At 44.7% G+C, this 16,463-nt stretch overlaps 6 protein-coding genes across 6 annotated transcripts; 2 read left to right on the top strand and 4 right to left on the bottom strand.

Annotated features, from left to right (window-relative positions):
- Positions 1-181: 181 nt before the first annotated feature.
- ASPACDRAFT_46865 (uncharacterized protein) lies at positions 182-938 on the bottom strand (the record flags this gene model as incomplete). Its single annotated transcript, XM_020201856.1, has 4 exons — positions 182-234; positions 291-339; positions 394-603; positions 666-938. 4 exons carry the CDS (start codon positions 936-938, stop codon positions 182-184), a joined length of 585 nt encoding a protein of 194 aa, XP_020053030.1.
- Positions 939-1,525: 587 nt separating this feature from the next.
- Positions 1,526-3,112, top strand: ASPACDRAFT_46866 (uncharacterized protein; the record flags this gene model as incomplete). Its single annotated transcript, XM_020201857.1, has 8 exons — positions 1,526-1,968; positions 2,030-2,126; positions 2,207-2,291; positions 2,327-2,460; positions 2,520-2,586; positions 2,658-2,875; positions 2,964-3,012; positions 3,066-3,112. 8 exons carry the CDS (start codon positions 1,526-1,528, stop codon positions 3,110-3,112), a joined length of 1,140 nt encoding a protein of 379 aa, XP_020053031.1.
- Positions 3,113-3,520: 408 nt separating this feature from the next.
- On the bottom strand, positions 3,521-5,256 carry ASPACDRAFT_125445 (uncharacterized protein). The gene has a single exon (XM_020196823.1). The coding sequence runs from the start codon at positions 5,190-5,192 to the stop codon at positions 3,675-3,677; it is 1,518 nt and encodes a 505-aa protein (XP_020053032.1). The 5' UTR covers positions 5,193-5,256; the 3' UTR covers positions 3,521-3,674.
- Positions 5,257-6,484: 1,228 nt separating this feature from the next.
- On the bottom strand, positions 6,485-7,054 carry ASPACDRAFT_54536 (uncharacterized protein; the record flags this gene model as incomplete). Its single annotated transcript, XM_020202892.1, has 1 exon — positions 6,485-7,054. The coding sequence occupies one exon, from the start codon at positions 7,052-7,054 to the stop codon at positions 6,485-6,487; it is 570 nt and encodes a 189-aa protein (XP_020053033.1).
- Positions 7,055-7,696: 642 nt separating this feature from the next.
- Positions 7,697-8,082, bottom strand: ASPACDRAFT_46868 (CVNH domain-containing protein; the record flags this gene model as incomplete). The annotated part of the gene is made up of 2 exons (XM_020201858.1): positions 7,697-7,893; positions 7,950-8,082. The coding sequence occupies 2 exons, from the start codon at positions 8,080-8,082 to the stop codon at positions 7,697-7,699; spliced, it is 330 nt and encodes a 109-aa protein (XP_020053034.1).
- A 3,343-nt stretch (positions 8,083-11,425) lies between these two features.
- ASPACDRAFT_63586 (uncharacterized protein) lies at positions 11,426-14,127 on the top strand (the record flags this gene model as incomplete). Its single annotated transcript, XM_020203904.1, has 2 exons — positions 11,426-11,845; positions 11,953-14,127. The coding sequence occupies 2 exons, from the start codon at positions 11,426-11,428 to the stop codon at positions 14,125-14,127; spliced, it is 2,595 nt and encodes an 864-aa protein (XP_020053035.1).
- Positions 14,128-16,463: the final 2,336 nt, after the last annotated feature.

The following is a 16,463-nucleotide window of genomic DNA, read 5'->3' on the forward strand; positions in this document are numbered from 1 at the left end:
CACACCTACGGGCTAGCGCGCAACAGCCCTAAACATAGGCTTTTTTCGCCGAGCAGTCTGGAGGGTAGGATGCACCGAGTACACCAAGTACGACAAATATACCGTCATTCTGATTTATCTGTGCGCGAGTAACAGTGCGATGGTGTTGAGCAAATGCATGATACATAAGAGCTTGGTTCCCCTAGCTCGGAGTTTCATTCGCATAGTTCGTCAAGTACTCCGCCATCTGCTTGTCTAGATACATCTTTAGGTCAACCTTTACCAGTCTTCGCGGCAAGACAGGCACTTACAAATCGAGTTCGCATTCTCCAGTTCCCACTGCATCCACTCCGGAATATCCTAGGAGCGACATGGTCAATATGCCTTTCCCAGTCAGACATCTTGGACACTCACTGTATTGTCCAGCGCGTCATCCAGATACCTGGAGATAATCCGCGTATCTGCCGCGACACTGGTCCAGACCGACTGCAGTACATTGAGGTTCACGCGGAAGGCCTCGAGTTTGTCATCGCCCGCGTCCATGAGCTCCTGCCGCGCCAGCCGGATCTGCTCGATCTGGTTCTCGAGCGAGGCTTTCTGCCGCTCTTTGGTGCGGATTTGCGACTCGGTAGTTAGTCGTCTCAATTTTGATTGAGACTCCATACTCTCTTTGGTGGAAAACTGACCGGCTGCAGGTGCTCCGCACACTCGGGTGACGCCAGACCTTTCGCTGCGCCCGTGGTGAAGACTTTGTTGTCGTGTTCGTTCTTTATTGGGTCGCTGAAATCACCGCCGTCCTTGAGGATCTTATTCTCACTATCGGAGAGCGTGGCGGCGGCATCGATGGACTTCTGCCGGGTTGGGTCCGGCCCGACCAGCTGGCAGACTTTGTCGACGAGGAAGTCGTAGGAGGGCGGGGAGCTGTGCGGCTCGTAGGCTGGGGGGACCGTGGTGGACATCATGGGCGTCAATCGTGAGTGTGGTTGCTAAACCCCGGTGGGGAGGATTCTGCTTGTCTTTGGGAACATGGATGTTTATATCTAAAAGCTTCCGGATACGCAAGCTCTGATGACGACATATGAGACAGTATACTGTACGTACGAACAATAATTGTTACTCAGATGGACAGGGTCACAAGGCTTTGGTTGATATTGGTGGACAGGTGTTGCAACTTGAAGCAATTTATCTGGAGTGGATTCCCCGGCGCGAACATGTGAGAGGGGCGGATTTAGAGTGGTGTAGTACAAGTAAACCGGTATTTGACTCTGTGCGAGGAGCCTTTCTTTGCCATTCAGCGAGAAAAGCGGGGTTCGATCAGCGTGTTGGGAACGATGACCTCAGGGTGCAGGACGCTTACGCTCGCTGCATAAGCTCTGCATACACCACCGGCCTTTCAGCTGCGCAACCCCGACGTTCTCCGTGGTGCTACAGGCTATATCTCTTATACATATGGGCGCAAAGTCGACCTTCAGTTCCCGCTGTACTGTACATGTTAAGACTATGTTCGCTTTCCCATTGGGCTAGCAGTTGAAACACAATTATCATGATGGATGTCGCATCTCCAACATACACAGCGAGAGACCCCCCTCCTTCCTACGAGGAAGTCGCCGCAAAACTGGAGGACCTTGTCGGCGACGATGCCACGCCCGACAGAGTCATCGTCGCCATGGACAAGCTATCGGACGCCGAGATCGAGATCCTGATCAACGGCGCCGACGACCACTGGCCCCTGGAGACCGACCAGCAAAAGACGGATTTCGCGGTGGGATGCGGCCAATGTCTGTCCTCCCCGGAGGGCAAAACTCGATTCGCAAGCGCCGGCGACGAGGCCACCCAGGCGACCCGCGACATTGAGAACACCTTTGCCGGCTTGCATATACGCATTGCGCAAATCGATCGGATCCATCACTCTAGATTCGAGCCCGAGATCATCAAACTCCACCATGCGTACCGAGATGTGCTCACCGGGACCTCGACTTTGCGGCCACGGTCAGCGTACAGTCTAGGCGTGAGTCCCGTTCTGAGTCGTCTTAGGGCTCAGTCTAACAAGGCTGGGTCAAGGGTTCGACGAAAGTATCATCAAGATTTGCGCAAACGAGAGCATCGCCTTCCAGAAGCGTAGAACTACTCTTAAGATGTACATAGAGGTACGCAGAACGCAATCCTGGTTTTAATCGCCACGACTGGCTCATCCTAGCGAACTACATCGTTCCAAAGTAATGCCCAGAAGATCGCCGATGGCTTTCGCTCCGTGACCGACGACTTCGCCACGTTTGTCGCCTCCTTCTCCACCTGGGCCAAGGACAAAGAAGGTGAGATCACCGAGCAAATCTGCCTTGTCGAGCAGAGCTCGACGCTCTGCACAAAAAGCTGTATCGGCTCGAGAGCTCCCTTCGCGCCTTCGAGGTCGTCTTCAGCGCGTCAATTCCCGCCACCGGGACCTTTGTGAAGATGTTCCCCGCCCTCGCGCCGTGGATCATGGTACGTAGTAAGCCATCCCAAAGATGCTCGATCGCTGATGTTCCATCTTGAATATCCAGCTCGGTGGCGTGATTACCGCCCTCGCTTCTTTCGCCGCTATCGCCGGTCTCGCGGCTGGCATATCCAGTACGGGCTGGCCCTTTCCCCAACGTAAACCCCCGGTGGACGCAAGCACTAACCGCAATTTCCGTAACAAGAAACGAACTACCGGATCCACCTCAAGACGCAGGAGAAGGGGAAACTGCAGACGGAACTGGAGAACCTCCGCCGCACGCGCGCCGAGCTGGAGGACTTCGGCCATGACTCGTTGACGCGGTTCGAGACGGCCTTGGTGATCCTGGCGGGGGCGTGGGAGAAGACCCTCGCTGACGCGCGCATTGTCCAGGACTGGCTGGTCCGGGGCGCGAATGTTGCTGTACGATGATATTTCTTCCAAGTGCCCAGCTTTGATCATGTTGAGAAGCACTCACGACAGGATTATGTCCTAACATTTTGATTGGCAGCACCGACCGGAGTATATGGAGCTGAATATCAGGCACGATGTCAACAAATGTAGGTCATGATCTAGTGTTCCTTGTGCAAGTGGCTGACACGGATGGTGGTAGATAGCGCGCTGTCGGAGTATTTGGAGAGTTATGCTCGGGGGATTTAGTCTCGAGGACCCGTGGCTTTGCTGGGATGAAACAAGAATTTGTAGCTTTTGTGATTGATATGGAGTTGAGCTCCAATGCATTGCTGAACGAATCGAATCCACCCGTTCAGGGTATTCACTCGGGTTACTTCCCGCTGTCGAGGTCGGGGATACTTTGCGCAAGCTGAAGAGCTCATTAAAGCAGGAAATGAAATCCGTACGATGCAAGACAAGGGCGCACAAGCCAGCGCCCTTTAGGCACCTACGACCGATGTTGTCGCAGATCATGGGTGAAAAGGATGGTGCGATGGCTCATAAGGCGCTGCCTGAATCTTCAACCTGGCCTTTTAAAGCGGCCATCGGAGGGGACATCAACCCTCGCTACCTCCATCCGGCGTAGATGAATCATTTAATCTTTACATTAGGTCTGCGTGACTTACTCTGTGATATTTTCTTGCTTGTCTTCTAGTCTAATGTTTGTAACAAGCGCGCTAACTAGTGATGGTAAACCTGATTGTGCGTGGCCATGGTCACATGGTTTGCAGCTTAAACCCTCGCCAAGCCTGGCATATATCCAGCCACATTAAAGCTCTACAGGACACTCCATAGGCCGCGTCTGATTGACGGGCGTAACATGGACCTGCCAAAGTCTCGCCAAACCCGGCGGGAACTCCCTTTGCCGCTCCGGACTCACCCACTCATCGTACTGATGGTGGGTTGCTTTCTCGCCCAATATACCGCGTTCTTCACCCTCGCGCACAAAATGGAAGAAGTCATCCGTTACTCGAACATATTCCCGCAGAGCTTCCTGCACGTTCAGGGTGGCGCCAGTGGTCCAACTGAAAAGCCACGGCTCGAGGAGCGGCGCATCGGTGATGCTGGGATGTGCCGTCCCGATGCTCGTGAGGAACCAGGACGGGGCGGGGACCGCGCGGACGAGGTCGCGGACGGTGTCAAAGTGCGGGCGGTTGTAGAAGGGACTGACGGTGCGGGACCACGAGTTGGAGTGCACGACCAGGATGGGCACGGTGACATTGGGGTTGAGGGGACCGCTGGACTTGCCCGGATCGAGGATCACTCCTGCCGCGGGGGAGGTGGAGCGCGTGGTGGTGAGGGCTTGCAGGGCGCCAGTGGCGCCAAAGGAGTGACCAGCCAGGGTGAGATGGGTCATGTTGAGGCGGCCGGTCCAAGAGGGGAGGGTGAAGACGGGGTCCCGGGTATTGAGGATCGGGGTGCCGTTGTTGATGGCGTGTAGGAGGTCGACGGCGGCATGAAATTCGGCGTCGCGGAAGGCCAGCTGGGCGCGTTTGAAGTCGTCCCGGTCGAAATCGGTCGGTAACCCTGGTGGGGACTGTATATCGGAGAGACGGAGCGGCGGGACCGGACGACCCGGGGAGCTGGCGGACGACTTGACCAGGGATCCGGGCCCGCTCCCGTCGCGGTGTTCCATGGCGATGATGACGTGGCCACGACTGGCAAGTTCAGCGAGGAACTGGGTGTAATCGGTGCGCGAGCTGACATCGCCGTGGGAGAAGACGGTGACGGGGAAAGCATCGGTGGTATTATTACTATAATGACGGGGAAGAAGCGGAGCGTCGACCTCGGCGGGGATGGCCACGGCGCCTCCTACCGCCCACAGGACCCCGGTGAAAATGGATCGGATGAGGAGGTTGTCGACCCCGGCCAGGCGGGCGTAGCCCTGGGCAGTGAGGCTGATGGGCCGCGGAATCCAGGGGTACCGGGGCTTGCGCGACCGGAATTGCCGGTCGGTCGGGTAGTAGACCGTGGCCAGAAGCGTCTCGACGTCAAAGACCGGTTGTCCGGTGGCCTTGTGAACCGCCTCAGCCACGCGTCGAGGCCCGCCCGGTAAAGGCACTTCTAGATCGATCGCACCGACGCCATGGGGGCCGGTATAGGACGGCAGTGGAGAGGCAAGGACTGGTAAGCCATAAATGATGCAATAGAGGGCGTAGAGCATGTAGAGACAGGAAGCGCTGCAGAGAATCAGGCGCCAAGTGAGACGCGGGCGGGGCTGGCGGGAGGTGGTCGTCCACCGGGGTTGCGGTATTGGCGTGACGGGCAATTTGTTGCTGCTGCTCATTGTGCTTCTCTTTTGATGCTGACACTGGTCTGGTAGACCCATCAGGCGCGGATGGCAGGCTTACTTGTAGTACTGTCTCGAACTTGCGGGGAATGAAGAAGACGGATCGATGACGTAGTGCCGACGTGATTTGCATCTGATTTGTCGCCACAGAGTACTGAAAACCGCTACACAAGGGGAAGGAAGATGGTCACTGAGCGGAAACGTCCATTCGTTTAATTGTTTAACTAAGTAAAAGAGGTAGAAAATATAAAGAAAGATAATATAAAGATAAAAGAGAACCGTCCAGTAATCAATAAATAATCAATCTGGTTATTATTACCCGGGCTTAGTATTTCTATAAGTAGAAATAAGCCAACCCCGGCCAATAAACTGTTTATCATTCTTTATAAATTTTATTAAAAGTATTAAATATATCTCTAAGAATATAACCTTGGACTTTCTTATTTTTCGGAGGCAGCCACGTATTTCCATATAGCTACACACATTATAATACGCACACTTGCTGTCACATTTTCATTTCCATAAACAACCGAGATTCGAAGGGGTAGGTGCCGGGAATGGGTGCCTTGAACATATGGCACTGAATCTTTTATTTAAGAGGATCCCACTATAGATCGGCCGCGCTCAACGAATACTAGTTCTGGGTCCAATCACAGCATTATAAGTCTGCCCTGAACCGTGCAAAGCTAAATATTACACCCATTGGCAGCAAGAGATTTATGACGCCCGCAAAGATTTCCTAAAGGAAAGCTTGTTCAAAGGCCAGATCTCTAAAGCTAGTGGTAGACATCGACTCACGAATGAAGACCGTCGGTCATAACACGGAATGGGCAGTAGGAGGAACATGTAGATCTGTGGTTCAGTCAAGATAGACATTTGCTGGTTATTGGTTTCAGTTCTCGTATTCTCGTCGTTCTATTAATGTAACCCTGACTGTGCTGACTTTTGTCATGATAGGTATCAAACTCTACCAAGGAGCTAGTAGACTCCGTCTGCAAACGGTGATGAAGGAAACGTTTCTTTGGTGTTGTACGACAGTTCCATGCAATGTGAGATACATGGTACAGAGAAGATCTTGATCTCGAGAACTTCAGGCCCCCCACCCTTTTCTGGCTCATGATTCGGATATATTTGTTCCCTGGTTCGACGTCGATCATCGATAGAATAGCTTATCGCTAGCTGAACTTTCAAGGAATAAGTAGTATTGTATCCTGTCTTTTGCCCGTTACTTCCTTGAGGAGCTAACCTTCCGACAATTCAAAATACAGAAGCCTATACGATCATATAAATTATCTGGCTAAGATACCCATTTCCTCATCAACTACACGAACACTTCCTGACTGATTGCCTCTTTCCAGCTGCGGCGCATTGACATAAGAGTCTGGTTGGTTTATGTCGATCACTTCCTGCATTATCCTGTACCGGTTGAAACAGTCTTTGATTAGACTCATCACGTTTCGATTTACCTGCTCGTCCGCATCGTATCTTAGACTTATCTCCACCTCTTCGATATAGGTCTTAACTTTTCTGATCTCGGTTAAATCCTTTCGTAGCCGCTGCGGTAGCCCGCGTCCCTTCATAAGGGCAAGGACACCAGCAACAATAGTATTAATTGCCCCTAGGATGGTGATTGCAACCATGTGATCAGCGGACAATGGCCCTAGTGCTGTGATAGTTGCTCCAACAACCAGTTGAAGTATGGCGAGGAAGTTGAAGACGATGGAAAAAAGACGATTGTGCGTGGTTTTGTGAGTCTCTTGGGCCCTCAACCTTTTGTATAACGCGCCGGTGGCGGCACGAAAGATTTCGTAACTATGGGGCGAGGTGCCATTTCTTGAGGATTTCGACGACTCTGGCATGATAAGAAACGCACTTGTGTGAGGAGGACCTCGGAAGACGTGGTTCTATGAATGAGCAAAGACGACAGATTTATTATGAGATCCAAAGGGAGACACAAATGCAATATATCTAGACACCTGTTGCTGGCACGTCATATTTAGGTTGTCTGATTCAACCTCCTCGTGTGCGATAACTCACGTCCCTCTAGGTGGGCAGGATATTCCTGTCGACTCACTCATACGAACGGCCAGCCACGGAGCGGGGGCTCGTCTCTGTGTCCCAAAGAAATTACGATGAGTGGGGGGCAAACTTCTTTCAGCAGAGTGCTATATTATAGCGGTCCATGGAGGTCATGGGTGGAGTAACTTCGGCTTTGGCCGCTTGTAGAAGTATATTTGTGGGACGGGGGAAAATTCTTTGAATAAAATTTGTGACTACGTACAAGTGATATTGAACTCGTAGAGATTTTGAGCTTATAGACTAGCCCACGGAACATGTTTGATTGAGCCTAAAGAACGATTACAAGCAGAAAAAAGAAAACAACAAGGCATGGAATTCCCGATTTATGAACGACAGTACCGGACTACTAATTCGTTGAGGGAGTTTTTCTAACGAATATGTTAACGCGCCCGGGGCATGAGATTGCTTAAGTCACACTGCACTTACCAATGAAACTGGAGATCCCCATCATAGTTGTTGATCCTCTCCGCCAGGTTCACATCCCTGTTACGGAGGTAGTTGCCAGCCGAGTCGCGAAGATCAGCTCGCAGAATAGGATTACGGCCAGCACCTTCTTCGGGATTGAATTTGATGTTCGATGCCTGCTCGGTAAACTCAGTTCCTCCCCACTCGAAGCGGCCTGTCTTGCGTTCAGTGCGAAAGATTCTTCCCTTGAATCGCAGAGCTGAGACTTACCGCCATTATCGCCAAGGCAAGAGTCCAGTCGAAGCTTGCTCTTGTTCCACCCACCCTCGCGCCTTTGGCAGAAACCGACAAGGTAGGTGTCACAAGGATGCTGCTCAATATAAAGCCCGTTGGTTGCATTCATGATGGGTACGTGTAAATGACCTGCTGGAGTTTGACGGATTTCCGATATTGTTGTAGAATAAGAACTCCCCAAAGGCCGGACAATGACCCGAGATTTATATGAAGTTGATCATAGGCTGGCCATGGCCTTGTAGAAGAGCCATGGGTAAAAATGTTCTAGACCTATAATATAAAGTTGCGACAATTTCTGCTACTTCTTGGATCTGGACTTTAATGCTTGTTGAAAAGGCGGCCGTTTGCAGACAATAGCTATCAATTGCGGGTTAGATCACCGTATTATACGAGCTCGGTCAGCAGAGAGTGAGGCCCGCCTGCCCAACCCTCATGTTGGCTCCAGATCAACAAACTGGGTGATAGCAGTATCGCGATCTTCGGGCATTTATCTCTATCTGGTATTTCAGGTTTCTGAATACCGCTGCAAGGCGCTCCCCTACCGAGTCTGGATTGGAAAACGATGTTCTGGTCCCATCTCAGTGTAGGTCCAGTTAGTCGAAATCGAAGATCCTGGACTAACACATACCGGCAAGTGGTTGGTTTGCTTCTAAATGGCTTTCGCATATTGCAAAGCAGTACGAGAAGATTGTTAATAGCTCCTTTCATTCTACATGCAGGTTAACCAAACTCGCGGTGCCATGGAAGTAAAGTGATATCATTGTTGCAGTCATCCTGTACGAGCTAGTCAAATCAGCAATATTCTAATCATTAGAGTAACGAAAAGCCTTCTCCTATGCACCGACTTCGACTTTTGGATCCGGCTTCTATTAGTTGTCCGATGGATTCAAAGGTATTTCACCCCAGGACGAGACGTTAACCCGTGATCTGAATGGCAAAGGATTCATTTCCTTTACCCAGCTATCTGCCATCGCAACTGCCTCTGTAGCTATCTCGTCATTACTCAGGCAGTCAAGTCTCGATTTTGTGCCTCCTAGCTTTCCTCTGTATATAGAAACCACTACAATACGGATACCAACTAGGAAGTCGGATGGGCCCTATCTAATGCTATGGTCTATGACCGCAGCGACAGATGACCCGTTACGACCAAATCATAGTTTCCCTTTCCTCTTGTGTGCGTGAGGTCACTAATAAAACCTGTGATATTGAATTTGAGTATTTCCTAAGCATACTAATTGTTGCGTGTCGATTGACTGAGCATGCAAGTGTAGGATGTCTTTCTTACTCTTTAGGAATCGAGTCATAGCGTGAAAATGTTTACTTAGTGAGGATCTGGCGTTGTTAGCCATGATAGGCCGCGTTCTAAGAGGCGGGTAAATAGGTAAATAGGTAAATCGATAAGCGGGGCATCGCGGTGGTTGGATAGTTGTAGATAGATGTACCTAGCAGCCACAATTACGGCAAGAACGATGTGAGAGCTTTGTGCAACCGTAATATACTGAGAGCGCAGAGGAGCGAAGCGACGCGAGCGTAGAAGCCAGCGCAGATATGCGTGGTAATAAATTTTAGAGCGTCACGATAGAAAGAGGGTCAAGAAGCAGCCCACGAAGCAATCATCCGAAGAGAATGCGCAGATACACGCATTTAAAGCTCTAGCTAATGGTCAAGAGAACACAGGCCCAAGAAGGTCACTGGTGACGCGCTATTGCACGCCGTGGCCCTGAAATGAAAAAGAGGAAAAGCGAGGCATAATTTCGAAATATTGCTACGAAAGTCTTTTGATAATTGATAAAGTTAAGATGTAAGCTAAAGTCGCGTTATTCTGCGGTGTAAGAAGTGATCTTATGAGTATAATACACAATATATCCGCAAACTCAAGGTGGAATACTGGGATTTGATGTTAAGATGAGGGATAGCATCTAGGAGTAGCGATAGCATATGCTAGCCATTGAATAATATTGAAGATGTCTAGGATCACCTCCGCGAGAAAGCGTGCTTGTCACTCTTCCCGATGATCGAGACAACAATACAAAAGTTTTTTCATCTCGGGCGACCTGTCGCTGGAGCGCAAGGTCTGGAACTCTCAGAAATCGGACATTTCTAAAGTTTCTGATATGCCGAAGGATCGCACAATTAGTGTACGCATCTTGTGGCCAAGATGCCGGGGCCGGTGACTGGTGTTGCGCTAAATCTATGGAATCTGCGGTCCAGCGAGGCCTTTACCACTGACAAAGATAGGCGGCTCCAACACTTTGTTGTGATTGCTTGATGTTGTCGTATTATCTAACCAGTCCGGGTGCAGCGAACAAAAACGCGTACGCAGTGACCTAGAACAGCCCTCATTACAAATACAACATACACCGCAGTTGCGTGGTTTTTTGATATGGCAGACCTGTCAAAAGGCGAGCTTGTCTAGAACCTCAGCTTGGTTCTATACTGCGGCGGAGCTTATTTCACTGGAAAGACCATTCAATTGCGGAATTTGGAATGAGTTCGTAATTTTATCGAATTTCCATGTGTTACCCTCGACTCAAAGGTCAATTCGACCAACTTCAAACAAAACATCGAGAGATTGAAGCGGACCAGAAATTACTATCATTGTTGTTTTAAGGTTTTCATAGCCCGCTTAGCTAGAAGCCTAAATAAGATGTCGATTAGAATTAGTAAAATTCTTGGTTTGTCAAGATCCAGACCCACACGGCCCAAATGTCTGATGAGCTTTTCCGATGCGCGCTTTGTTCAATTTCGTGTTTTTGGACGCAGATGCCGCTCGCAGATGTTCAACCTGACCCACCATGAACCGAACGATCATTCAGACACCATGATTCCTATCCCTAGGGCCTAATACATTGTTTGAAGTGTCTATTGGTTGAGTGAAAGGCGTACGAGTGCGACATAACTGCTAGATTATATGGCTGGTCAATAACCAAACGTGAGGAATCAATCAAGCAAAGGTCTTCCATAGGATCTCTTTTGGTTTCCAAAAAGTTCGAACTATTCTGAATCATATTTTCAGTTTCTGTACTATTCATACAATCTGAAGAATGAAAATGGAGCTCTTGTATTTCATCTTATCAAGACTGCCAAACCTTTGGTGAATTTCATTGGGTCCTTTTTTTTCTTTACATTAGGGGCGATACGTTACTTGATAAAGAGGCTGCCACAAGGCACAGTGAAAGTTCTACATGTACCAAGGTTCTTAATGTGATCATCAGGCATATCTTACGACTCATGGCTGCACCCGGCTATGTGAGTTCGATTGGTGGGATTCGGGGCCGAAATAGAGGGAGGGACAGAAAAGCAAGTTCTGAGCCTACCAAGGAAAAGATTTGACCTTGCAATATAAAGGTCAGTCTGTATGTCTGGGAGGAACATAGATGTTGGCCTAACTGTTATCTTACTTCTCAACCAACCCTAAACTTGGATACAAATACAATTATTTGGTGCCTATCATGGCCTCGGAACAAGCGGATATCACGGTATTGGGCCGAGATCGGATTGACCTCTTTAGGTTAAAAACTAAAGAGACAAGCTTTCTTCAAGGCATTGAGAGTGGTCCGATGCTTCTGTGCAAATTTCTGAGTCAACAAAGCAGGAAACTGAAAATAAAAACAAAGTTCCGCGATCTTGAACAACCTCAAAGCTCCGATGGCGAAGAAGTAGGAACTATACTCTCTTTCGCCGATCTATCGCCTGCGAATAATGAATACAATGTTCTGTCCCGACAATCCTACCATACGATCCTTCCTCAATCATCTATTAATATCAACGTTTCCCATAAAGAGAAGCCTGAGAAAATCTCACCTGGGAATAGAATATTAACTCCTTTCCTGGTGATAGATGACCCCGAAGGGGAAATATTATCCACGGAAGTTAGTCGATCATGTCTGGATAATTGCATCTCATCTTTTGTCGTCTACCAAACACGAAGTTTCAAGCACATGGTGCAGAATACAGATAGAATATACTCTACTCTCAGCAAAATCGGCAATTACACTTGAAACATTTGGTCATCATTCTCGATGCGGATGACCTACGTGATGATGGGATTCCAATTAGCCGAAATTTATCGTGGGAAAAAACAGCTACACATACGGTAGAGCTGTTTAAGTCTGCCAAACTCTTGGGCGATACTAAGACAAAAATTCAATGGATTATTCGCTTCAGCCAGGCGGGTGTAGTTGTTCTCAAGGAAGGCCCGAAACCACAAAACGAAATCTACTTCGACTCAGAAAATGGGGAAGGTGATGTTATTGGACCGCGCTCTATACCTCGCTCAGCAGTCAAAGCAGCGTTTCTAAGTGGATTCATATTCAGCATGGTGGCTCAGAGGAAGCAAAGAACTCAACGTAACAAAAGACTGAAGTACAAATTAATGCCGGCGATCAAGAGGGGGCTATGCAGTATCCATTCTCTTGGGAGAAAGAAGTTTCCTGATCTTAAAAACTTTGCAAAGTTGTCGCTCCAATACCCGAAGCTGAAGCCGAAAATGAAAAGTGGGCCATACCTGGGACGTGCCACAATTCCGTCGAACAAACAAAAGTGGTCAATTTTGCAACAGAGTGAGGAACAAGGAAACACTGCTAACCAGACTTTGGAAAACAATATTTTCAATCTCGCTACACGAATCGTCAACAGCGGAATTAAGAAGACTTTGAAATCTGTCCCTATTGTCAAATTCGGCGAGATTGTCGCAGCCGACAGGTCGACAATTGAAAATTTTCATACGATTTCAAACAAAATTGAAGAATATCTTCAGGACGACTCGAAGAAACCGCTTTCTATTGGAGTCTTTGGCGCACCTGGGTCTGGAAAATCGTATGGGATCAAACAAATTATTCGAAAGGTTACTAGAAAAAACTCCGTTGAAGACCCCAGTGGAGACTCCGAGGGAGAGACTGAAGAAGAGACCGACGAAGACATTGTTGACGAGTCTGATGGAGCTGCTGATGAAGAATCCGTTGAGGAGACTAATGGGGTGTCTGGCATAACGTTCAACGGAGTGTCCCAGAAATATCCCGAGATGTATTACAATCTTTCGCAATTCCTGGACTACTCCAACCTCGTGGTGGCCTTCCAGAAAGTTCGCGACAAAATTGTATCAGATCAGGTTCCTATTGTCTATTTTGATGAGTTCGATACGACCTTGGGTGGAGAACTAGGATGGCTCAAATATTTTCTGGCTCCTATGCAAGACGGAACTTTCTTTGACCATGGCGATAACCGGCCAATTGGCAAGGCCATTTTCATCTTTATCGGGGGTACTGCGCACACGTATGAGGCCTTTAAAAAGGACAACATCCAGATCATCCCCTCTGCTGGATCAGCAACAGATATCTCGGAAATAACTCATCAACGAATGGCACAGCAACAAATGACACAGCAAAAAGTAACACAAGCGCTGACAGAAGCGCTCCAAGAAATGGCAGACGCACAAAAAGCACATCAGAATTCTGAGGATGCAGAGCAACAAATGGCAAAGGCAAAGCGAAGGTTAGCGTCAGCGCAGCAGCATATAGCAGAGGCAGAGCAAGAACTCGCAACACAGCACAATCAAGATCGACGGGGCTCCGATCAATCTCATGCAGCAACGCACAGTTTCAACACGGCTTTGCAGAACATTGAAGCTGCTAGAGCGTCGAAGGCTGACAGAGCTGTCAAAAAGCCAGACTTTGTTAGTAGGTTGCAGGGACACCTTGATATCCCCGGATATGACAAATTGCCTGGAGACGAGCCCGTATATATGATTCGACGTGCTATTATTATCCATTCAAAGTCAAGACAGAAAGGGTTTGCCGGTGTGGAGCATGACGTACTCAGTGGGCTGCTCAAGGTGAAGAAATACAAGCATGGCGCTCGCTCTATCGAAGCTATTATTGATGGGAGCTCAACAACGGGAAACAAGAATAAACTTGATCGTGGTGCATTGCCTGATGATCTGCTGGATCAAAACTTGAATTTGAATGAATTCGACGGCCTTGTTAAGGGATATCCCACGAATGATCGTACTAAAGTGAAGAAACGATCAAGCTATGAGCTCAATGATAGTTCCGATGAACACGAAGGACCTATTGGTGAAAGGAATAAAGAAAACAAAAAGTCAAGAAGCAAAGGATGCAACCCTAGCCGTATGCAATACCCTTCTATCCTGTGAGCAGATGTCACTGACTGATACACTAGTGGGTAACTTGTGCACTGCTTTGTTTGCCTGAATATGTCAGATTGATTCATTACCGCCCGAGCAAAATACATCAGACATGATCTAATCGAGGAGGGCCTTCATATGGTTTTTTTTAAGCCGGAGCCGCTTCCTCACTGTTGTTTAACTACCACCAGTACTCTTAACACTAGTTAAGGTCTTATGGACCAGATCTGGCTATTGGATTCATTACAGTAAAAGACTATCAAGTCTAGGCAGCGTTTCCTAATCCACAGGGGTTGGCTGAATGTATCTTGATTTGTATTAAATTAGGACTTAAGTAGGACTATATTGGCTATCTGATTAGTTATTATATTTAATAAACCACTCTATATACAAAATCCCTATGTTCAGGTCTGAAAAAGGTTAATTAGAAAAAATATAAAAAAATATTAAAATAAATAGAAGAAAAGGAAATTACAAAGAGCCTAGACTCAGCCGTTAGAATTAAAGATTTGAAAAGTTGTAAGAATTTTAAAAAAGTAATTATCTAATCTACAAAACCAATAATATTATTATTAGAATATTATTAGTACTAATTAAGAGTAGGACTAATCTAATTATTTAATCAACTATCTATTTTAAAAAAATAGAATAGTATTAATAAAAATATAGATAGCATACTATAATAAGATTAGGTCTAATTAATCTAAGATTTTATTTATTAATAAATTTTATTATTTTAAACTATTATTATATTATCTTCTACTAGAATGGTGTTATAGATAACCCCCGTAAGTATAGCAGATTATTAACAATCTACCTACGCATCCTCCGCGTAACGGTTATAATATTAATAATTTAGATCTTCTTTAATATTTAATTTCTAAAATCTTACTAGATTTTTAGAATAGTAAGAATTAATTTTAGAATTAATAAGACTGCTACTATTCTATATCTAACTAACTTCTTTTTTTTTATAATTCTAATTTTTTTTAATTATTTATAGAATATAGTATATTACTGTAATTATTATATTTAAATAACAGTTCGAAGTTAGAAATTTTTTTCTACTGCTAATAATTTATTATTTTTACTATCAGATTTTTTTAATAAAAGACCTTACTGCAGTTAGAGATATTATTAGTCGATTATAAAATTATTAATAGTTATAAAAATAAATTACTAAATTATAACAGAAAATTTAATATAATAATACCGAATTAGTATTAAATTAATAACAGAAAACTTCTTCTTTTTTAAATAAATCTAAAATAAATATTAAAATTAAAGATATCCCGTAATTCGAACTTTTCTTCAATATATAAAAATATTAGAAGTAGTTTTATAATTTAGATTATAACTTTTAAAAAATATTAATTAAATTTTATAATAATTATTATAAAAATTTTAAAACTATAAGTTATATAAATATAATCTGTCGGCAGAGATAATATTATTATTTTAAAAAATTATCTTCAGATTAAAAAAAATATTAGTTATTTATAATTTATTTTTTTTAAATAAATACTTTCTTTTATTCGAAATACTATTATTTTTAAATCTGATATAATAAATCAGTTAGAAAGAGTTCGACAACAAAGTAATTAAAATTTTTATAAATTTTATATTTATTTTATAAAGCTGCTTCTTAATTTCAGCTGTTATATTAAAAAATATATATACCAGCTGTTAAAAGAATAAAATAAAATAGTATTTCTTACTATTTATTATTAAAGTTTATATATATAATAATAAAAATATAAATAGAGATCTGATAGATCTAATATGTTATAAAACCAGCTGCAGTTCTATAAAAATTTTTAATTTTTTAATTTTAAAATTAATTATTTTAATTCTATTAAAAAATTTTTATAATATTTTTTATATAATAGTACTGAGCATCTTACCAACCGATATTTTTAAAAAAAAAATCAGTTTAAATTGAAAAACTACAAGCTAAAAAAAATAATATAAAAAATAAAATAGACTAAGACTAATTCTTTATTTTAGTTCTATATTATAAAGTAGAAACTGCCGATAAAATATTAATATTAGTACGGATATTTTATATTAAAAAAGTCTATACTAATATTAATAACTGTACAGTATATAATTTAATTAGTATTTAATTTATATAATAATATTTTTTTTTAAAATTATTAAGATATCTGTTTTAACTGAAAGCGATTAACTATACTATTGTTACTAATTATAATATATAAAATATTCCATTAAATATTACTAATCTAAAAAAAATATAATACTATTTTATTAGATTTTATATTATTATTTTTTAGAATGTTTTTATATTGCTTTCTATAACTATTCTACTTAATTATAAGATTTAC

The sequence above is a fragment of the Aspergillus aculeatus genome, assembly GCF_001890905.1.
Source record: "Aspergillus aculeatus ATCC 16872 unplaced genomic scaffold ASPACscaffold_16, whole genome shotgun sequence".
NCBI lineage: Eukaryota > Fungi > Ascomycota > Eurotiomycetes > Eurotiales > Aspergillaceae > Aspergillus > Aspergillus aculeatus.